This window comes from Hylobates moloch, unplaced genomic scaffold, assembly GCF_009828535.3.
Source record: "Hylobates moloch isolate HMO894 unplaced genomic scaffold, HMol_V3 SCAFFOLD_5, whole genome shotgun sequence".
NCBI classification, from domain to species: Eukaryota; Metazoa; Chordata; class Mammalia; order Primates; family Hylobatidae; genus Hylobates; species Hylobates moloch.
Window position 1 is genome coordinate 69,285,258 of NW_026652280.1, and position 23,415 is coordinate 69,308,672.

Here is a 23,415-nt window from a genome sequence, read left to right on the forward strand (position 1 = left end):
GTTATTTATGAACAGCTCTGGATATTCTAACACACTTGTTGATGCTCTTAAGGGGATCCTGTCCAGCTGTCCCTGCCAAAGACGCTCCCATTATCACCAGGACCTGGGCTCCACATGCTCCTGCTTGAGGCTTGGGTTCTCATAAGTGGTTTGGGAAATTCCCTGTGCTTATTTCAGGGGTCCCGATTCTGTGCCGGATTTAACAGCCACTTCATTACCTCCCTAGCAATGCCTTCTTCCAGTTCTATTACTCTAAACATATATCCACAAATAACGTAAAACAAATTTACATGTCTTCAAGGAGGTACATTAACAGCAAAAGTAAAAAGTAATGCAGAAAATGAACCCCTTCCTCGGACAAATCTAGATCTTCTCGACTGTTGGACGTTGTGGGGACATTTTCAGGGAGTAGTAACTCTGGCAGGATGTTATGTTGAGGGTCGAGTATTTAAATCTGTGACACTATATGGGGAAAATAAACTGGCAAAACAAATTTCAAACTGCTGACTTCATTCTGGCTACGTTTATACCACACCAGTAAAACCAGTTGGAAAAACAAAAATTGAAGGAACTTGACTGTCAAAATGACATCACATTACAGCTGACCTGTTGGTTTTATCTTTTTTTATAACAAAATAAAAAAATTAAGCACATACATGACCTAACTGTTCTTCTAATATGTGATGAATAACCTAAACATTTTTCCATTACTGTCAACCAATTTGCTTATACAAAAATGCACCATCCCTAACACTCTCTTAGCCATTTGTTTGTTTCAAATATTCTTTGATGGACTAAAAGGCATCAAATGACTAAAAGACATTGAAAAACTAAACACCGCTTCATATGTGTTCTTGGTGACAAGGCTTTTGTCCTGCATAACCAACCAAGTATGCTGTTTACATCGTTTCCAACTGCCCAATATTCGTGAAGAAGTCAAGTTCTTGGTTTAAAATGAAAATGTGATTGGCCCTTGGCAAACATTCAAATCTTACAAATCATAGTCTGCTACCCAAGCCTAGCAACCGGGATGAGAGAATGATCAGGTACAAAGTCAGGCTCAGAAAGATGTGGCAGAGCAAGTCTAACGCAAAATAATGCCTGCGCTCATAGGCATCGTTTTCATGATCTTCTTTTTGCCCACACAGGTATTCTTTCATCCTCAAGATTTGCAAACAGTAGCACATTAATCTTCACAACATCCTTGTGAGCTGAGCAGCTGGTACATTTTTATGATCCTCTATATTAATGATGGAAAGATGATAATGATGGTGATAAAAATTAAGGCACATCAGACAGCGTCAGCACTATCACATCAAAACACCCATGGATTTCTCAGGTTAAAAAAAAAAAAAGTGGAAACTGTCAAATGTATTCTCATCTATTTTACTATTATACCGTTGCTAAGATCCAACTAGTTTTGAAAGTCTAACACATAAGGAGTTGAATTATTGCATTGTTCAAAGGGGCAGAGAATTCTCTTGGGAAATCAGGCATTTATTTTAATTTTTTTTTTTTTAAATGAAAAACACTAACAGAGTTGTGTCAAGAAATGTTCTCCAGACTCCACTGGGTCTCCTGTCTGCTCTTTATCCTAGTATGGAGAAGAGGTGACATTTACCTTAGGAGAGGGAAAAATGCTGGGAGAGGGGTAGGTCTCAAGCAGGCCCTTGGCAGAGGAGGGACCTTCCAGGTAAATCAGATGGCCACTGCCTTGTACCCGCATTGGAGAACGAAGGACCCCAAGGGAAACTCTTCCTGCCTTTGGGTCTTAAACACTCATGTAGTCCCCCCTCCCCCACAAGACCGCGAACACAAATAAAATCAGCGTTGATTGTAGTGATTCAATTTGCTCTGGGAGAGAAGAGGACTCGGCGAAGGGGGCTAAGTGCACGTTCTTAGAGTGACAGGGAGCGTTTCCCGGAGATTTCTCCCCTGTTTCAACAAGTCATTTGCCTCGTGGAAAGGGGAGGAAAAAGTGAACGGGCTCCTGCCTCCTACACCGTGCCCTTCGCAGGTTGGGGCCTGTGACAAGGTTCTGTGTGTTCCCGAGAGGAGCCAGGCACTGGGCCGGGGTAGGCGATTTGTAGTGAAGACCTGCACGGCACCCACGAGGGGGCCCAGCACTGAGGCATCCTCACCCCCAGCAACCCTCCAGGATTCTCTCTTTGGTCTCCCCTCTCTCCCATGGCTGCGCGCTGGCACACACCCCGGCTCAGCAGGCCGCTTTGCTTGGATCCCACGCGAGGCCTCCAGCCTCGCTGCCCGCACCCCCTTTGAACACCTTTCCCCAGTGGCGTGGGCGGAGGCCGGAGGGTGACCCGCGCATTCTCTTTCCTTGCGGGCGGGGTGCGGGGCCAAAGGCTCCCATCCCCTCCAAGGAGGAAGCGCGCCCGGAATGGGGGGCGGGGAGTAGAGAAAGGGGTGCGCAGAGCCAGAGGGAGGCAGAGGGGCCTGGAGAGAGGAGAGGAGGAGGGGAGGATGGAAGGGGTAGGAAGCTAGAAGAGGAGGGGTAGGCGAGAGAGGGGAAGGAGGGAAGCGGGAGGAGAGCGGGGGGAGGAGGGGCGACCGGAGTAGGAGGCGGGGAGGCGTTGCCCGACGCGCCCTTTCAAGTCTCCGCGCTCCCCCCGGCGGCGGCTGCCCGGGGGCGGTGGCTCGGCGTCGCCTCCCCCAACCGCCCCCTCCCGGGCCCCTCCTCCGTGCCGCGGCCAGGCTGCCCCGCCGGCGGCGCGCTGGAAATATGAAGAGACGCTGCAGCTGCGGTGGCGGTGGCGGCCACTGCAGCTCGGAGCGGCGCACGCGGCGGCCGGGGCGGGACGCGGGGCCGGGCGCGGAGAACTCGGGGAGGGCGGCAGAGAGGCCGGGACGCGGACCGGGCCGGGGCGCCCACAGCCGCCCGACGGCGCCCAGGGAGCGCGCGCCCCTCAGCCCCGCGCCTCGCCCGCCGGGCATGGGGCGCGCCGCAGCCGCCTGAAGCCCCGGCCTGTCCCGGCCGCAGGCGGAGGGCAGAGCGCGCGCCCAGTTGCCCCAGCACCAAATCGGAGCTCGGCGTGCGGGAGGGCCCAGAGCAGGACTGGAAATGTCCTGGCCGCGCCGCCTCCTGCTCAGATACCTGTTCCCGGCCCTCCTGCTTCACGGTGAGTTCCCGACGGCCACTCGAGCGCTCCCAGCCGGAGGGGGCAGCCCGGGCGCCGCGGAGCCCGCGGAGGCATCGGGTCTGGATCGCGGCACGGTCTACACTGTCCCCTTGGCGGGGCGGGTCCGAGGGGAGCCCCGCGTCTGCCGTCTCAGCCCTGGGAGAGGGGACTCTGCCCACTTTCCTAGGCTCGGGACCCCTCTCCCCCAGGGCGCCCGGAGCTCTTTGCTGCGTGACTGTTCTTTTTGGAAGGGTGAAAGCTCTCCCACGCAGACACCTTTTATGTCCAGAATCCGTTGCATCCAGTCCGAGGGAAACTTTCGTCCACTCTGCTGGATTTTCCAACTGTACACTGCCATGAAATCGCCGGCTCTGCGAGCCTTTTTCCAAAATGCCAGAATGCAGCAGGCTCTTGATGTGTTCCAAGCTTTTAGGAGAGTGGAAACAGAAACTGATCATTTGGGAAAGACACATCTGTCTGCCTTCTGAAAACTAGTGTTTGTTGTCTGCCTGCACTTTGCCTCGCGATTGAGGCGGGGTTGTGGGGTTTTCTCCTAAGTGGACTGTTGCGTTCTCTGGGTGTAATTTTAAGAAACAGGGGACTCCTATTAGTCAAGATTTAATCATTATAACCAGTCTCCTAAGGTGCACCCCAACTTGACGTCCCATTTCCTGGGCTACCTGTGCCACTTTTCCCCAGGGATTCTAGTAAACCTTTAGCTAGAGAACATCAGCCCTTTCAACGGGTTCCAGAAATTGCACTGAAAACACCAAGACAGAATTTCTTCGGGGTGGACAAGGCAGGTTTTATGGCGCGTCGGGTTCATAATCCTGACAGGCCGTGGCAGATCACGTCCTGTTGATGTGGATGTCCTGAGCAAACTGTCCCTAATGGTCAGACACCTGACGTTTCAACAGCATGACTTCATGACTCTCCTTCCTCAACACCCACCACAGCCACCCCAAACCTCTAGCGGTTTCCGGCTTCAGAATGCATGGTAGCCAGGACTGAAAGTCAGGCTGAGGACCTTCCCTCCGGAGGAGCAAGGAAAGGGAAGAACTGTTCACGCACAAGCCACCGGGATGCTGTTTTCTTTGTAGTCCTGCCCCAGGTGGATGGCTCGCATAGCTCCACGGGCTTTGTGAACTTGTCTGGCTGGGCCAGACCTGTCCAGTTGCCAAGGTGTACTCAGAGCCCCAGTGATCCCATAATTTTAACAGTCGGGATGGAAGGCTTGCTGTTCGAGGGCAAAAAGAGAGAAGGTATAATTATAGGGTTGGAATCCTAGGCCCATCTGCTTAGAATTACAGAGCAGTTTTAATCTTTGGCTGAAACATGAAACAAATCAGAGCCAATGAACAGATCAAACAGCAGCTGCCACACACACAAGAAAAAAGAGAGAGATGAAACAGGAAAAATTGTCCCTCTTAAAAAAATTGTTGTAATATCTGTGAAAAAAAAAAGATAGTATGGTCAAATGATTTTAAAATTTAAAAAATTACTTAAAAGCTTGGCATGAACAGCATTTTTGGGGGTAAAATCATTGCCTTTTAAACTACAAAAGTGATCCTCAGAGATGCAACCTAGTGTAACTCTGAACATGTTCTCCCTCTTTTGAGAGGTAGGGGTTGTAATTGTACTTCTATTTAGCAGTCCAAGCTGGGGTAGTAATGGCTGACAGGTAACAAGAGCCCAAGCATATCCTCAATGAGGACAGGAGCCCCAAATCTCCTGAGTTTGAGAATTTGAGTCTGGAATCTTCCATAACTCCGGGGATCTGGGGGAGGAGGGCTCCCCAGACCCAATGGTGTTGGGAGGGGGATTGGGGAGCAAGGAAATAACTGGGAAGGGCAGTCTGAGCTATAAATGGGAGCACAGTGGAGCCAGACCGTGTGCGTGCTGGTATGTGTGTGTGCATGTGTGTGTACACATATATGCATATGTGTATATGAAGATAAGATAAAAAGGGAGGTTTGCAAAGTTGAGTTGGATGACATGGATAAACCTATAAAAAGTTATCCAATTTCAGAATGAATCTGCAATGGCACAATTATTAAAACTAATGTTGCTCAAAGATCTGCTTAGATCCAGCAGAGAGTATCAGACTCTAGTGCAGAAAATAAACAGAGGAAATCATTGTTCAAGTTATAAATCCTCAGGATTTAAGAAAGGTTTGCCATAATTAGCAAGGATAATGGAAAGCACCAGAAAAGAATGGGATATTCTTCCTTTCCCCTTTCCCCCATGACATCTACTTGATTGAAGTAGTTTTAACAGCAAATGGGTATTACTCAACCTAACCAAGGGAATGGTTTGCTGAATATGTCCTACTCAACTGATAGGCACTTTGCAGGCATTTAAGAATTCTGTAGTAACAGATGGAGTGTGATCATATATTTAAATAGAAGTTATAAATCTGAAGGCAATTCTTGAAATCTTCTAATGAATTAGTGATTTTTTTCCTGATAAATAGGCGTTTTATATTGCTAACCATAGGATACCATTTGTCTATTTATAGGTCAGCTTAGTAGATAAAAGCATTCGTTCTATGGTGTTGAATGTTCCTGTGACAAACTTTAATAAATTTAGTTTCACACATCATTTAGAGATTATTTGTTACACCACCAAGTCAGGTTAAGAAGTGCAAGAAGTGCATCCTGTGTGAGGATGCAGGAGATAACCATTATGTTTGGCATCCAGTCTTTGTTCAGTTTTGTGGCTACTTCTATTTCAATTCATTGCAACTTATAAATCACCCCTAAATCCTATCAGTGAGTGAATGAGGCTCTGGCAAGACTTGAGCCTGTTGTTTATTTAAGACTGCAAATGTGGTGCGAGACCCAAGTTCAAAATTTGATGGCATAAAAGTATACATGTCAGTTTTACTTTCCTCCTCTTCAAATTCTGAAAACAATTGCAGTACTTAATCCAAATAAAGCCTATTTAATGTCATGAAGGTATGCAGCTGGAAGATGTCCATTATCACTGTTTTCTTTGCTTAGATAAAAGCCACAAAAGTTTCAGATGTCAAATTCTAGAAATCATTCAGCTCCAAAACACAGATTAGCATGAGGTATCCAGAATAAGTGTGGCTGTAATGCCGCAGTGGAGTGCCTGATTCTCTTTGCTAATGGAAACATTTGATTTTGAGTTTTGCAGCTGACGTTGGGAAAGATGTTCTATTCCCACACCCTGTTTACTTTTGTAGAATTCGTTGACTTTTCTGAGAGGTGAAGGCTCTTTCAGCTCTCTCCTTTCATTAAAGCTTATTTTGTCAAGACTTTTAAAAACTTTGCAGATTACCAAATGAGAGTTTAACCGACATAATGTGAGGAAACGTTTATACAGGGTAAAATAGAAATCTTTGAAAAACTATTTTACTAAGGACAGTTTTTGTGACCAAGAAAACATTCTTTCCTGCACTTTTTTCCCCCTCTCTTAGTCATAAAAAGAAAATGAAATCTTGAAAAGAAGCATGACTCATCTGTACCCAACAGGGGCAAGGGTCTTAGACAGATGTTAAATATCCTCTTGTTAAATAGATTGACAAGCCAATTTCATTATTTTATACTAGCTAAGTTCGTTCTTTTTCCCCTTAAATGAGAAAAGAACTAAATACAGGTGGGTGATATGTCTGTGTAATTACATACTACTATTTAGGGACAGACTTCATGACAATATAATCAATCAAAGGGAGGCATAAAACATTTCAGACCAGAAACAGAAGATGATGTGTTAGTGATTGTCTACATCAGTTGAAAGATACACAGCAGGGCATGTCTTCAGTAGACTCTTCCCCTGGAGTTGAAGTGATCGCAGGGAAAACCAGGAAAAAATCCACTACCATCCTCCACGTATGAGTTCTTCATGGGTTGGTTTTGTGTACACAGGCCATTGCTTAGTCCTCTCCAATTTGGGAATAAAATTATTCTGGAAAGTCATGTGATAGGTATGTACATCTGAAGGTTGGAGAAAGGATATGGTATCACCCTAAAATTATTAAGGATATTCTGTTCTGCAAGGGTTTTCCAGTTTCATTGATTCAGCTAACCATTTATTCAGTAAGTTCATCTATGAGGGCCTACTATGTGCCAAGTGCCGCCACTTGCCAGGTCCACTGGCCGAAAGGGAGCATTCCCCCTTCCTTGAGGATTCTTGAAGAATATCTAGGTGAGGAAAGGGAAGAAATACTGATTGTAGAGCCCCAGAGCTGAGTGGATGGCACACTGCAGTTGATTGCACTATTTTCCCTGCTGGGAATCCCACAAGCCTGCACACACCCACACACACACACACACACACACAGACCACAACTGTGCTGAAGAGGGTGGATGTGGCTAGTCAGCTGCAGATCCAACATGCAAACTTTGCAACATCTGGTTCAGCCCCAGTGTCCACCCTGAGGACTATGGCACTATAAAGTGGCACAGAAAAGTAACTCGTTTTCAACTAAAGTCAAATGGAGCCAGGAATTTGAAAACTTGACCTTACTATATTTCTCATAAAGAGAGACGACTTTTAGATATGAAGATTTCAAGATGGGCAAAAGCAGCAAGCTTACTGCAAAAAAAATGGAAATAAAAACAAGAACTTGATAAGCAGAAGTACCACAATGGTGGTAAAATTCAGTACAGTCTGCAATACATACATGCTTTTATTTCAAAAAATGGAAACCTGTGCTGGAGTTTATCTACCAGCACCCACTTCAAAGCATACATTTGCAGTAATGACTGCTTATTTAATTGGGCAGGCAATTTCATGGCTAAGTAATTACCTGCATTTAATCTAATCAGTCACATTTTATGTATCACAACAATTCTAACTTGAGAACACTTTTCTCAGTGTGATTATTAAAGTATACAGGGCACATTATATAAAGTACAGAAACTTGCAAAATGAACAGAAAAGAATCATTTTAAGCTCTCCGTCATGGTTGATATTTTGACATTATACTTAGTCTTTTTCAAGTTCATGTTTTTTCCCTTAAGCCTTAGAGTACATGTATAGAGATTAACCTGATCAAAGATTAGTTTAGCCCCAAGTGTGCTTGAAAATTGTTTCCTTCCCAAATAATTTTACATTTTATTATGTGTAAAATAGATCGGAACTTTTGATTTCTCAGTCAACATAGATAGGCAGGTGAAAAACCATGGAATATATTCATCTAGATAATTCAGATTGTTAAAACTTTATTGAGGACGGGCATGGTGGCTCACACCTGTAATCCCAGGCCAAGGGCCTCCTTTGGGAGGCCAAGGCGGGCAGATCACCTGAGGTCAGGAGTTGGAGACCAGCCTGGCCAGCATGGCAAAACCCTGCCTCTACTAAAAAAAAAAAAAAAAAAAGGCAAAAAAATTAGCTGGGTGTGGTGGCGCATGCCTGTAATCCCAGCTTCTTGGGAGGGTGAGGCAGGAAAATCGCTTGAACCCAGGAGGCGGAGGTTGCAGTGAGCAGAGATCACGCCACTGCACTCTAGCCTAGGTGACAGAGCAAGACTCTGTCTCAAAAAAAAACAAAAAACAAACAAGCAAAAAAAACTTTATTGAAAAATCAGGGACTTGTACATGGAGTATACTGTCCTATTTCACTTTTTCCTGTATATGTAGCAATGATTCAAGCGTAAGAGATACCTGAGCACATAGTAGGCACTCAACCATTTGTTGAATGAATGAATGTTGACTTGCGAAAGTCCAGCAGGCACCCCACCCTTTTTCTTCTCTCACTGTCTACAAAGGCTCTGTTTGGTTTCCGGGTACACTGGCGTGCTTCCTTAGCGCACCATGGGTTTAGGAATGAGATCTGCTGCGGATGGCTCTAGCAGAAGTACTGTGTGTGTTCCCTTTGGAAACTATGCCAAGGACTGCTTTCTATGTGCAAGATCTCGTGAATTCAGGGGATGTGAACAGTTAACCTGACACACAGGCCTTTTATTTAGGGCATAAACCTCCATGTAAATGGTCAACCCTGTGCTTCGTTTCATTTAGGTAACTCTGTTTTTAAAATGTGATATCTTTGGGAACTTTCACTCTCTGGTAGACTATTGTGATTATGATTGTTGTTACAATCATTGTGCAGTCATTTAGGATTGCTATCATGGGGTAATGTATTCCTTGGGAGTAAATCACTAGTGCACACACGCAGGTGCACACACTTACATACCACCGAGCCCTCCAGAGCTCCAGGATCTCATTTAGTGCTCTGGACATGGTTGTCTATAAAATTATGTCCTAAAGCACACAGGGCTTAATTTGTTTCTAACAGATGAACCATTCCTTCCAGAATCTACTTTATTCTCTGACATTCATTTGGAAGAAACTACTCCCTTTGCCATAATAATTTTATCAGGACCCCCAATGTTTGAGACCATTTTATGGTGGAATCATTTGGATAACCTTATTCAGAATTCCTCTGGACTGGGAACAGTCCCTGGAGAGCTTCAAGTTTAGACAGTACCATGGACTGACTTTATACATTCTCAATCAAGAGTGTCTCTGTACCTGTATAGTAGCTAGCATTTGATCAAATGAGGTGATATATGCATAAAGTGAATCGTCAAGTGTAATGCAAACATTAGTCATTATCATCATGATCATTATGTTTATGGAGGAAAAAGAAAGGCATATATTAGATGACTTACCCAAAACCACTTTGAAGACCAAAAACTCACAGCCATTTTCTTAATATTTGTTTAATCCTTTCAGATAACTCTTTTTTGCAGATTCACTCACAACAAAATCGTAGTGAATGGAAACTCCATTCCCTAGTCCCCTTAATTAACATCTAGAATCTTCAACTAATCAAAATGTTGACATTATTTGTGTGTGTACTCTCACATAGAGTATCTGGTTTCTAACTCTTGTTTTATCTGTAAAATAAGAGGAAAAAACTCCATAGTTTACACAGCGTCGTTACGTGTTCATTCCAATACCTTTCTATCCACAGCCCCATTCTACAGGCATGCTAGTGCCTTAAGGCACTTTCAAGAACTTGAATCAAAGAAAGATCGTAAGGTCAAACTGCATTTGACATACAATGGCAGAAGTTTCAACAACCGAATATTGTGATTAACCAACACTTCCAATTACACAAGAAATCCAATTAAGTGGAGGGGCTTAAAAACTTAGCATTATATGCAAGAAGCACATTTATTATTATAAATAATAGGTGTACTCACACAGGAACGGTCATTATTAGTGCAGTCCTTGAACTTTGCATTGCTAAACACTGGGATGATTGATTTATGCAATTTAAAATGTATTAAAGGAGGCTGTATATATATTTTACAAAAGTTCCTTTTCAGATGCAGATGTACTGCTAAATTACTTGCTTCCTTCCTGTCTTCCTTCCCTCCTTCCTTCCTTTCGCTCTTGCTCCCTCCCTCCTTCCCTCCCTCCCTCCCTCCTTCCTTCCTTTTTTAATATAACTTTTTGGTAATTCTTTCCCCCACAAGATGCAAAAGACGGTCAGTGCCTCTCCAACACTACAAAAAAGATTTACTGTAGTTTGTTGGGAGCTGTTCCCTTCTTTTATCTTTCTCATTTATCCAGTCAATAAATCATACAAGACTGAACCATTGCAGTAGCCTTATCATTGATCTTCCTGCTTCCAATCTGTCCCCCATGTCCCTCCAAAAAACCAGAAAAGTGATTTTTCCAAAATAAAATTCTTACCGCACCACAACATTGCAGAAAATCTTTTGGTGGCCCCCCCTTCACCTTTCCAGTGAAGTCCCCACTCTGCGTAACAGATGTGTGGTGCTCTCAATTGTGGCCCTGCCTCCCTCTGCCCCTTGTCCTAGGTCACCCCGTGCCCCCTTCTCTTAGAGCCTTCTATGCGAATCTCTCATTCCTGCCCCCCCTATGCTTCAGTGTGCTCAAGCACACTCCACCTAGACCACTTCTGTTCCATATTCAAGACAGAGATGCCTCTCCATGAACCCTCAAGGAAGAATTCAGACCCTGCCCCCTCTGTGTAGAGTCCTCTACAACTAACTCTACAGTTTCTTGCCCAACTGAGACTCCCTGGGGCGAAATGTTTGTAGGTGCTATGTCCAGAACAGTTCCTGGCCCTTCAGAGCCTTACTGATTGGATGAATGAATGATTCGCTAGTTCTAGTCCCAAATTTGGAATTGACTTACTTCAGGTGATGCAACAAACAAAGGAGCTCCTTAGCTGACCAGAAATCTAAGACGAGTGACCTTGGAGGGCACACCGTGACTGATTCTTGAGAAGGAAGCTTTGGGGTTTACCGGTCTAACTTTTATGCATGGCCTCTGCTGCAGCTGAAATTGGTGCTTCAAATGACTTTTTAATTCCCAGCCATTTAACAGAAGTAGTACTCACAGGAAAGTCATCCACATTTGCCACATCAGATGAGCCAAGTAAATACTGGATACCACTTGCAGTGGTGAACTGAAGCCCTAAGAGTCAGTTTCTTCTGCCTTACTGCAACTTCTTTCACTTGACCCATTTAATTTTGCTCCTTAAGAGTAATGAAGATGTTGGGTACTTTGAAGGGAAAAGATAAAAATGGAATAAATACCAACCCCATTTTTCCATCTTAGAAATAGAATATCACCCTAGAGTGTGAGCCTGAAATCACTGTGTCCTTGGGGAGCTGTGCCAACCTTGGGGTTCTCCATCTGGCCGCTCACATGGGTGCCCTGGCTGCACTGCCAGCCTCTCCGGGTTCCTGAGCTGTGCTCATTGTCAAATGTGAGCAATAGCAAAATGGATATTGATCTTTAGAAACCCTGGGCTATTTAATATCTTTTTTTTCCCGCTTTCCAGTGATTTGCGTATTGGAGGTTCTCAGATTTTATTTCTTCCATCACTGGTTAAAAATGTAACTGTAGGCCTCCTTTCCCGTGTGACTCTAGTCTTATGAATGACCCATACAAATGCTAACCACCACTCCCTCTCTCTCTTTGAACTCCCTAACTTCCTTCCCAGAACCTCCTTCATCATTTTGACCCTTGTTCTTTGACATCCAGGCCAGTGAGACCTTAAATCTTCAAAGTAAAAAAAAAAAAAACCACACATACAAAACATCTTTGTTAGTCTTTATGCTTCTGGTTCCTAAAGTATAGCAAATAAAAGTTAATAGGTATGTTTTATTTGTTTATTTTAGAGACAGGGTCTCACTGTGTCACCCAGGCTGGAGTGCAGTGGCGCGATCATAGCTCACTGCAGCCTTGAACTTCTGGGCTCATGTGATCCTCCCGCCTCAGCCTCCTGAGTAGTTAGGACAACAAGCATGTGCCACTATGCCTGGCTATTTTTATTTTCCTGTAGAGATGGGGTCTTGTTATGTTGCCCATGCTGGTCTCAAACTCCTAGCATCAAGCCATCCTTCCACCTCAGGCTCCCAGAGTGTTGGGATTACAGGCATGAGCCACTGTGCCCAGCCTCCTTGATAGGTATTTGTTAAACTGGGTAGAACTTAGCAGCAACTGCAGAGCTCGGCACTTTGGGCCTCACTCTCTTCTACATTGAGGGTCATCATTTAACTTTGCCTAGAGGCCCTATGTCCTTATACTTTGTCCTCCTCAGAGCTCAGAGTGAGCCTGGCTCCTCCATGTGACTTTACCATGATTTTAACTGTTCTGTTAGTTAGAGGGGACTTTTTGAGGGTGGTCTAAGAGCCTTATCATTATTTGAAATAATACCAACCAACATGGAATGAAAGGCAGGGTGCTAAACTGAAACCAACCTTAAGAAGTGGGTGATGTTTTTATCCCTTCATCACTGATGAGTAGACAGAGGCTTGGAGAGTTAAGTGATTTGTTTAAGGTCACTGCGCTAATACCGTGTTTTATTGACTGCAAGATACCCACCTTTTTCGTACTTTAAGATCTCTGCAGGCGGTGTGCATCTCATAGTCAGTGGGGGCCCCAGTCTCCGTTGGACTCCAGGCAGTAGCCATGAGGGGTGACATTCCTTTTGCCTGTGTGAACCAGAACACAGATGCTCATACTGTCCCCACATCACCTCCTTTATGTCCATCCTTGGGACTCATCTGGAGATTCATTGCAAATAGACTGGTTTTGAACATCAAGAGACTACACATCTGAGTCAGCAAGCTTGGTTTTTTTCCTCTCTCACTCATAAATTACACTCTCAGCACTGAAAAGAAAAATCACAGTGAAAATCAGACAGATCTTTTAATAGAGCAGTAGAGTGTTAATTTGACATTAGTGAAGCAAATATTTATTGCTGGAAGAATAACTGCAACTCCATATTTTCTCACACAGCATCAGTCAACTACTTGGGAAGGAGAATGCCCAAAAAGTATGAGGCATTGTTCTTGTTTTGTTACTGAGATACGTGCAGAGCAAACAGATTACCTGTCACACATGCAGCAGTGCCACCAAATGCAAGAGAAATTGCCAAATGTCTTTGACTAGATACAGAAATGTCAGTGCCATCAGAGCCTGCTGCAAATGATTCACGGGTATCTCTGTTGTTAAGGGTATCTATGACTGTTGTTAAGGCATCATGTCATTGTTTAAATGTGCATGTTTTGTCACTGATAATAAAATAATGATACATCTTAACACTCCTTGATGTCTTGAATTCAATGCAATCCTTCAAGTGGCAGATCTAGTTTCAGACTCAAGCAGCTGAGCTATAGAGATTTTAATACACATCCACTACACTCCTGGCTTTTATTATCTTCATGGGAAAACACTTGCAGGGTGTAGAGTTTACAAATCAAGTTTTAGAAGACAGCTTGGTTGATAGTGAGATGATGGCTTCTTTACTGAATGCTTGGTAGCATATTTAAAGCAGAATCTTCCCCAACTCCCAATACCTTGTAACTTTAGCTAAAATCTATTTTCAGTTAGCCACATCAAAATCGATCATACTGTTGACCCACCAGACAGCAGGTTATACTCGGTTTCATTCCTTGACTGCCTAGCAGGGACACTGAGGAAATGTTGACAGTTATCAAGATAACTACAACTGTTGAGGCTGGCAGAGGTCAAGTAAGTAGTCCCCTCTCCCCTACTCTGGTTCAGAACTAAGGGAGCTTTCAACACGAGGGTGAGGCACTTGGGGATTAAAATGTTAGCATAGTGATAAATACTTAATCAAAAGACACAGTGTAGATGGGTGCTCATGATAGGAGTGCTCATAGTTCCCCCCAAATGTTTCAGACTTCCCATCTGGCCCAGTGCCACAGCTGAACAACTAAAGGGGCATGGTCCTCACCCCTGATGGAACTGATCAAAATGCATGTGCTTTGTAAATAGGCTGGTTTTGAAAAGAGAAAAATGACTGAATCAAGCACGCTTGCTTCCACTTCCATAACTCGTGGCTTCACCAGGGGAGGGCAGAATGAGGGATGGGGAGGGAATGCCCAGGAGTACCACTCTAGTGGAGACCACTTCCCTCAATGGAACTCGAGGACTCAGGAAAGGAAGCCCTGGCTTAATAACCATGACCATGAATAACAACAACACTAGGCAGAGTTCTCATGTTTAGAGTTTGCCCCATTCTAGCTCAGGCCAGAATCAGGGGACTTGGCTAAACAGGGCTGAGTGAGGTTGCCTTTAACTTGAACATGGCACTGTCCTCTTTTGTCTAGAATCTCTTTTCGCAATTTTCATTTACTTGAGTAATACCCTGAGGTGTATTTGTCTCACTGACATTCATTGCATGTAAAATCTGTAAGAACGATCAGAAGCTGTCTTTCCATCTCAAAGCCAGAATTCTACTTTAGAGGGAAAATCTGGGAGTTCAGATACGGAAAATTCTGTCTTCTCAACACCAAGACTTTCCATCAAAAACTAGTTCAGTCTTTTGAATGTTTTGTCCACATCATGGTAAATATCTGAATGTTTAACAGATATCTGAAGTTATCATCCTGCAGGTCTCAGTTTATCCAGGTAGGTTTTCATCATGTTGCTGTAAGTGACTATATTCTGAATCTAACTTCTCATTTTCAAATCATCTCTCAGAAACCGTGCCTTCTCTATGAAGCTATTTATGTGTTGATTAAAAAATATAATTGCTTCCTCACCAGTAGCATTCTAACAGGTACATTTTATTTATTTTGTATATTTTTAAAAAGTTTGTACAGTTGTCTAACTAGTGTCTTTTCTGCTAACACAGGGCTAAATACGTAGTAGGTCCGCCATAAATGCCTGTTGATTTGTTAATCACTTCAGGAGTGAATATCAGAGAAGACCGTGGCTTTCAGAGAGTAATTCCACCAGTTTTAATTGCTTTATTCTGAAAATTAGGCTGGTGGTAGTTTTGCATGGGTAGATTGTGGCCAACCTGCATGACTCGTTCTGAAGATAAGCTTACTGCTAGTATGTCTTTACCCCTGGGAAATAAACATATGTAATCTTCTTGCCATTATTCTTAATTTAAAGCCCTGTATTGTATGTTTAGCTTGTTTCTGGCCTTGTAAGGGTGAGGGGATGGACTTGGAAGATAATTGGGGGGAAATGTCACACCACGTCCCTATTGTAGGAGGGTGCAAGGCTCACACCCTGTGGTGAGCAGCCCTGTAGAGGGCGTCCACTTGAAGACAGAGAACCAGAAGATGCATGGCTTGGTGTAAGCAGATGGAGCCAAGCCAGCAAGCAGATCCCAGCTGGGAATCTTCCTAGTCCCCTGGGCCTTCTCCTTCCATCAATGCCCAGGCTGCAGTTTCATTGAGGCTGGTCTCCTTGCTCTTTCCTTTCCTCACCTAAATCTGTCATTGTGTAAATTCACCCTTATTGATGACACCTCTTTCACCTCTCCCCACCTCCTCCACTTTGGTGACTCCAGAACATGTTCATATCTCTCTCCTACAGTGCCAGTCACATTCCCTTGGCCACCCTGCACACACTCCTTAGATGCACAACCTTCACTGTTGCTTCATAGATGCATGGATTTGATCTCTGGCTTTGCCAGGAACTAGCTAAGTGACCTCAAGCAAGTTATGTTGGTGATCTCCAAGGACCTCAGTTTTCTCACCAGGGAATTGATCTACAATGACACTTGCCACTTTGGAATGTGCATCCTATATGAGAGCGTGCACTGTGATGACACCTTGTAGAATAAACAATCATTTCCCACCTTCAGCCACTGTCTGCTGCAGAGGTGGTTGGTTGGCCTGATCCATGTCTGCTGCTACTTCTTCTTTTGGCTAACTTTCCACTTTTATTTTTCAGGGCTGGGAGAGGGTTCTGCCCTCCTTCATCCAGACAGCAGGTCTCATCCTAGGTCCTTAGAGAAAAGTGCCTGGAGGGCTTTTAAGGAGTCACAGTGCCATCACATGCTCAGACATCTCCACAATGGTGCAAGGATCACAGTGCAGATGCCACCTACAATCGAGGGCCACTGGGTCTCCACAGGGTAAGAGGACAGGTGGGGTCTGGGAGAGGCCAGAGAGCACACCACTATGGAAGACCCTTCTTATGGGTTCTCAGATGCATAGAGACTTTATATCATTTACAATGATTTAGGTGTTGTCTAAGTTCTAATGAAGAACCAAACCACTCTTTGAAATTATGGTTGGTTAAGAAAAAGAGCTAAGTACTGTAGAAATCTTATGCTAAAGCAGAGATTATATTGTACTCCTGTTAACCACACAGTGTGAGTGAATAGATCCTTGTTTACTGAACTCTATGGGACCACTTGTGTATAAAAAGAAACCATTAGCAAGTGAAATTAAGAGTCTGTGTTTCACCAGCCCTGAAACATGACTTGCAAGCTCCGGATGGTCTAAATATTCTAGCCATATTCTGGTAATTTAATATATGGCTTCAGGGTTCTAAGAGTAAGTTAAAAGCTACCTCTACTAGCCAGGGTGCAGTTCTTGGATTCTTTTCCATGCTATGAAGCTGAGATTTATCCCAGTTTGAGCTCTGGCTTATCTTCCATTAGAGCTTTTAAAAATAGCCTAGAGGCAGATCTGCGATTTTTTTTTCTACCCATTAAATTGGTGAGAATTAACAAGACTAACTCTGGGATCTGATCACTTCTCCCTGTGCGCTGTTCCTGGGATATGGATAGCAGCCTCCAAGTTCCTTGGGGAGGGATCAGATGAATATGGAGAAGAGAAAAAAAGAAATTGTATAAGATGATGAAGACCCAGAATTTTATTTCATAAAAATGAGGTCTCTCAAAATAACCACGATAAGCAATTTGCATAAACAACCTTCATGTTACATACTTTTAAAATATTTATCATTTTATTCAACAAATATTTATCGAGTGCCTACCATATGCCAAACACTATTTTAAGTTTTGTTTATATAGCAGTGAACAAAACAGACCTGGTCCCTATCTTCAAGGGTTTTATAAGTAAATACACAAGAAGTACTATGAAAGTGGAGGGGTGGGGGCTGCAACAGGTGCTAAAAGAGAATACCAGGGGGCCCCATTTTAAAATCAGGGTGGAGTTCAGAAAGCCTACCAAGGAAGGGGACCCTTGAGCTGAGACATTGTTGGCTGTGCAAAGACTGTGGGAAGAGCTTTGTATTTAAAGAACTAGAGGCCAGGCTAGATGCAGAGTGAGCAAGAGGCTGGCTAGATTGGAGGTTCGGCTGGCTGAGAGCCCTGTGGCTGGAATGCAGTAAACCAGGGCAGACAGCCTCAGATGAGGCTGCTGGGGAGGGTAGGCCAGCTCTAAGGCATCTTGCAGGCCAGATTTTGTAACCTAAGAGAACTGAAAAGTCACTGAAGAGCTTTCAGCAGGGGCCATGCTTAAAACATGATTCAGCCTTTTGAAAGAGCATTCTGGCTACTGTTTGGCAAATGGATGGGAGAAAAAATGATTTGGGGGTGACCAGTTAAAAGACCTTTGCAGCCGTTCTGGTTAGAGAGGACAGAGGCTTAGGTAAGAGGAGCTGCAGGAGCAATTGAGAGGTGAGTGGGCCTGAGATCCACTGTATGTGGCAGGCAGAATCAACAGACTGTTGATGCTTAGATTTAGAAATTAAACATAAGGGATCTTCTTTTCGAAACCTCATCTAACATGAATCACTGCTTACACTAAACTTCTCTTTCCTTGTGGGAGAAATCTGGGGTGTTTGCTCTCTCCTTTTTCTAAGATTACAGATAGCCCAGGTATCTGGGCTGTTGAGTGCTTTATGTCCATAGGATGTTACTCGACATCAGTTGTCAAACTTTACATAGCAATGGTACCCCTGTCTAAATAATGCTTATCTTTCACCAATCCATCAATGAACAAATTAAAATGTTAGCAATTTTGAAAACCACTTGTGTTTGGCATTTTAGCCAGATTGCTTGATTTAGCAGTGCTTCGTCAGTTCAAACAGAATCTGTGTTAGCATCATAGATGAGAGCAGAGTGGGAAGGCTAGAACTGATGAGCTGAAAGTCACGGCGTAACTGAGACTAGGAGCTAACAAAAGGTTAAGGCCAGGTTATTTGGCCAGGGCTTTAAGTACCTGCCCATACCCCCGTTGCAGCCTCAGCTAGTATATATGAATGGCTGACAGAGCCGTTTGTGAAATCCCTCAATTCCATCCCACTGCTGTTATGCTCTGTAGATTCTGTCTTAGTGCTTCTGGCTCAGGAACCTAACATTCATCTAAGGCCACACTGGCAACCATCATAAACAAAAGGAACCCTTATTTCTGTTGTGCCAGTTTTGCTTTTAGTTAATCGCCCCTTTACTTTTCTACTAGAGAGAAAATTAATTTTGAATGGACAAGAAGATGCTAGGTGACTAGATTCTGTCTCAGGATGACAGACATTTTGCACCTGCCTACTGTAGACAAGGTCCATAAAATAAAATTGTTCAGGAAGTCGGCCGTTTTTGAACTAGCGTAAGGGAACTTCTTTTATAGGCCAGCACAGCACTCATCCTCCTTATCCAGAAAGAAATGCCTGCATAGGGCAGCAGGTGTTTGCCCTCCTGGCCTGCTCGTGAAGCGAGTGGAAGGCTGGCTGAGGCAGAGTGATTTAGGAGCACAGCATCACAGCCAGGCTGCCTGGATTCATGGACTGGCTCTGATACTTGCCGGTCATGTGCTCTTGGGCATGTTCCCTAACCTCAGTTTCCCCAAATGTAAAACATGGGTGATGATAATACCTAACTCCTAGGTTGTTGTGAGGAGTCAATGAGTTGGTATCTGTAAAGGGCTGACAACAGTGTCTGGCCCATCGTCAGCATTTTATTGTTATTTCTGTAATTTCTTGATACTATAATGAATCTCTTTCCCATACCTTCAGGCTTACAAAGGTCTTTTCTTCCCCTTTTCTTTCCCAGCTGTGAAGTAAGGTCAGGCCCAGAGTTCATCACCAGGTCCTACAGATTCTACCACAATAACACCTTCAAGGCCTACCAGTTTTATTATGGCAGTAACCGGTGCACAAATCCCACTTATACTCTCATCATCCGGGGCAAGATCCGCCTCCGCCAGGCTTCCTGGATCATCCGAGGGGGCACAGAAGCCGACTACCAGCTGCACAACGTCCAGGTGATCTGCCACACAGAGGCGGTGGCCGAGAAGCTCGGCCAGCAGGTGAACCTCACGTGCCCGGGGTTCCTCGCAGACGGGGGTCCCTGGGTGCGGGACGTGGCCTATGACCTCTGGCGAGAGGAGAATGGCTGTGAGTGCACCAAGGCCGTGAACTTTGCCATGCATGAGCTTCAGCTCATCCGGGTGGAGAAGCAGTACCTTCACCACAACCTCGACCACCTGGTCGAGGAGCTCTTCCTTGGTGACATTCACACTGATGCCACCCAGAGGATGTTCTACCGGCCATCCAGTTACCAGCCCCCTCTGCAGAATGCCAAGGTACCTCAGAGCTCTGTGTTCTCCTCTTTATTGAGTAAAGTGGGTGATCCTTCTTAAAGGCTTGCCATGGGGGCCCTAGGGCACCCTTGAAAGCGGGAATTCAGCATCATGGCAGGGCAGGCCAAGGTGGGGCTGCTGCGAGGTGGGAGGAGATGGGGAAGGCTGGGCCTGGGGGGCTGTAGCCAGTCAGGAGACCTGGGTCTGCCACCAACTTGCTCTGTGACTTGGAAGCTCGGTTATCCTACTGAAGTGGCTGGTGGCATGGGATGATGGTTCTAGAAAATTCCTAAGGCTCCTTTCAGCTCTCCCATCCCAGGAATCTCTTCAGTGATTCCAAGAGGACAGTGTGAAGGCAATGTCATATCCACACCTGGAAAAGATACTAAACAATAGCAGCTACCCGGGCCCTGGAGGAGGCGGGGAGGGACAGAAAGGGGAGGTGACAGTGGGATTTCTGTGAGGTGTTAGACTCCACGGAGACTGTCCACCAGAGTCACCCTGGTGAGTCCCGACACTTAGGCAGAATAGCCTGCTGAGGTCCCAGGGGTTATGGGTCCTGCCCAGGCCATGCGGCTACTGAGTTTTCCTGCTGGACCATGAGTCCAAAGGTCCTTCCTCCATACCCCACGTTCTTTTCATTTCACTAAGGAAAATGTAAAGTCACCATAATCAGAAGAGGGGACTAAGGAGGGCAGGAAACAATTAAACCTTATAATGTCTTTACCTTGAATGATATTCTAGTAATTATATTTGGAATTCACAAGGCATTTCCTTCCCGCAAGATTAGAGTACATGTCCATGTGTAACTTGATCGCCTCCACCATCTCCCCACAGAGCCTGTGAAGTCCCAGGCAGGAGGGGAGTGGGCTTCTGCCCAGTGCGCAGTGTGAACGTTCAGACCCGGGCCTGCTGCGGGTGGGCGGTGGGCAGGTCTCTGTGGATTATCTCCCCGGGCCATCCCCATTGACTTCGTGGAACACTCTCTAGCACAGTAGCTCTGTAACTGTGGAGCCCTGCTTAACTTTTGTTTGGTGGTTTCTTCATTTTTTAAAAATCTTTTTTCTTCTTAGTCCTCCAAGACCACTCATAAGCAATAGAGGTATCACAGGGCACTTCCTCTGCCAAAGACTGCCCTGTGTTATCTTTTTTAAATCTATGTTATTGTGAGTTTATGCAATGCAAGTGGCTCTTATTATAATTATGAAATAGCTGCTGAGAAAGCCCACTTGGTGGAGGCTGCTTCCTCTGGATGAATCTTTTCATGGCTGTGTCCCCGCGTGTGAGATGAAGCCCTGTGCTCAGCCCATGTGCCCAGGCCCAGCATTCCCGCCAGCTCAGGATGCCCTTGGGGGTTTGTTCCAACACAGATCAGGAGCCAGGCTCATTTCATTCTGCCTTGTAAGTTTCAAATGCACTGAAGAAGCCAACGTGAGTTAGGGCAGAGAGGGAGGGCAGCCTCTGATGCCCGCTCCATTGCTGCCGCTGTCAGGGGGCCCCAGAGGTTTTCCTAGAATGGGACACAGGGAAACGAGACCAAAACTCTGCCCTTCAACATGTTGATTCCCCAGGGCAGGTATCAGAAGGAGAATCGGCTCATAGGGTGATACCTGGACTGGGGTGTGCTTTCTGGGTCAGGCTTGAGTGGGTGTCTTGGGAAAATGGGTGGGAATAACGGGCTTCGAATTATACTTTGGGACCTTTCTGGTTGGCAGCACTGCCCAAAGGCAGCACTGGACATCGTCGCCGCATAGCATTTCTCTTGTGTTATACTGGCCAGGTCCACTTGGTTTGAGATAGTAGCAGGAGAAGGGGCTTCATACCTACCTTTGGCTCTCTCTGAGTATAGTCTAGCCACCTTGCTGGGATTTTTTCTTTTTTTTTTGACGGAGTTTTGCTCTTGTCGCCCAGGCTAGAGTGCAGTGGCACCATCTCGGCTCACTGCAAGCCCCGCCTCCCGGGTTCAAGCGATTCTCCTGCCTCAGCCTCCCAAGTAGCTGGAACTACAGGCGCCCACCACCACGCCCGGCTAATTTTTGTATATTTAGTAGAGACGGGGTTTCACCATGTTGGCCAGGATGGTCTCCGACTCCCGACCTCAAGTGATCCGCCCGCCTCGGCCTCCCAAAGTGCCGGGATTACAGGCATGAGCCACCGTCCGCCCGGCCGCCATCTTTCAAATGACCTCAGGTAACGGGAGGAAGGTGTGAATGTCATGAATAAAAATGGCCTACAGATAATCCAGAAACCTGGGGTTAGCCAGGAGCATCCCCGCAACCCGCCATTCCCTCGGGGCCTTTGTGAAGGTCTGCTGAATAGGAAGAGCCTGCCCACCTTCTAGCAGAAGACACCAAGAAGCCGCAAAACACCAAAAAGCATGGGGAATCTTGAGTGCGAGGTGTGAGTGAGGAGGCAGGTGCGGCCAGGGAACTTGCTGGGCCGGCGTGGGCCGGGCTGTGGGCTCCGAACCTGACCTTGGACTAGTCCTTTGCACCCACTCAGGTTATGATTCCTTTTCCTCACCTTCATGCACCTGCATGGGCTCTGATCTCTTTTGCTCTTTTTAGTACTGGGGGAAAAATTAACCATCACCACGTTTATTTTCTTACCTGCCTCTCTACGCCGTTGCACTCCTGGGTGTGGCTCCGCAGATGGAGTCTGAAAGCCCAGTCAGCATTGTTAAGACTGGCGCCCAGTGGTACTCCAGGAGGGGACACTTCATTCCCGTCAGTGTCCCTCAGCAGACCTGTCTGTGGCTCCTGGAGGGAAAATGCCCCGCAAGTGAAAATTATTAAATATTGGCATGGCAATTAAAGACAGCAATTGTAAAGCTCACCTTTTTAGAATTTAACACCTTTTGGACAAATTGGCAAGTATGTGGACTTCAGAAAAGGTAGCCAATCCTGGCAGCCAGTTCTGCTGTCATCAGCCGTGTGGCATCTGACCTACTGGAGGCTTCGTTTTCCTTTTCTGTAAAATGGCAAAAATATAAGAATCAATAGGGTTAATGTGCAGAATCCTGTGGGCATCAGGATAGGGCCTGAATGCAAAGCTCCATCTCTCTTAACCTAGAGTAAGCCGCCCTTCTGGGCCAATGGCTCAGAGAGGAATGAAAATGACAATGTCGACCGACCAGGGAACATCAAAGTGTTTCATGATGCCTAGCCATAAAACACTTCCTCCCATTTTCTCCTCCCTGCTCTGCTAAGGCAGTTGTGGGAACACTTACCCAGATTCTTAGGAAGTAGACTCTTTAAATCCCAGGCCTGATTCCTTGATGACAGAAAATTAAGGTGGAAAGAGCTTTAGGACCTTAGATACTACACGAGACACATTGTTAAGTAGGAAAAAAGGAAGTTACAAAATAGCATGAATAATATGATACCATGTGCATAAAACTAATAATGAAAGGAGAAGAGGGACTCCTTGCAAAGGAATCAGATATTTATGGAGGAAATTAATGACTGCCTCAGAGGAAGTGACAGAGCTGTCTATCTGGGATGGTCGGAC

General features: G+C 45.4%; 1 protein-coding gene across 1 annotated transcript in view; it reads left to right on the forward strand.

Moving 5' to 3' along the window:
• Positions 1-2,762: 2,762 nt before the first annotated feature.
• The window catches only part of APCDD1 (APC down-regulated 1), a 33,847-nt gene continuing 13,194 nt past the window's right edge, over positions 2,763-23,415 (forward strand). The window contains exons 1-3 of the mRNA XM_032152821.2: positions 2,763-3,137; positions 16,310-16,493; positions 19,377-19,908. Coding sequence (XP_032008712.1) covers positions 3,080-3,137; positions 16,310-16,493; positions 19,377-19,908 — 774 coding nt within the window. The 5' untranslated portion in view covers positions 2,763-3,079. The remainder of the gene's footprint in view (positions 3,138-16,309; positions 16,494-19,376; positions 19,909-23,415) is intronic.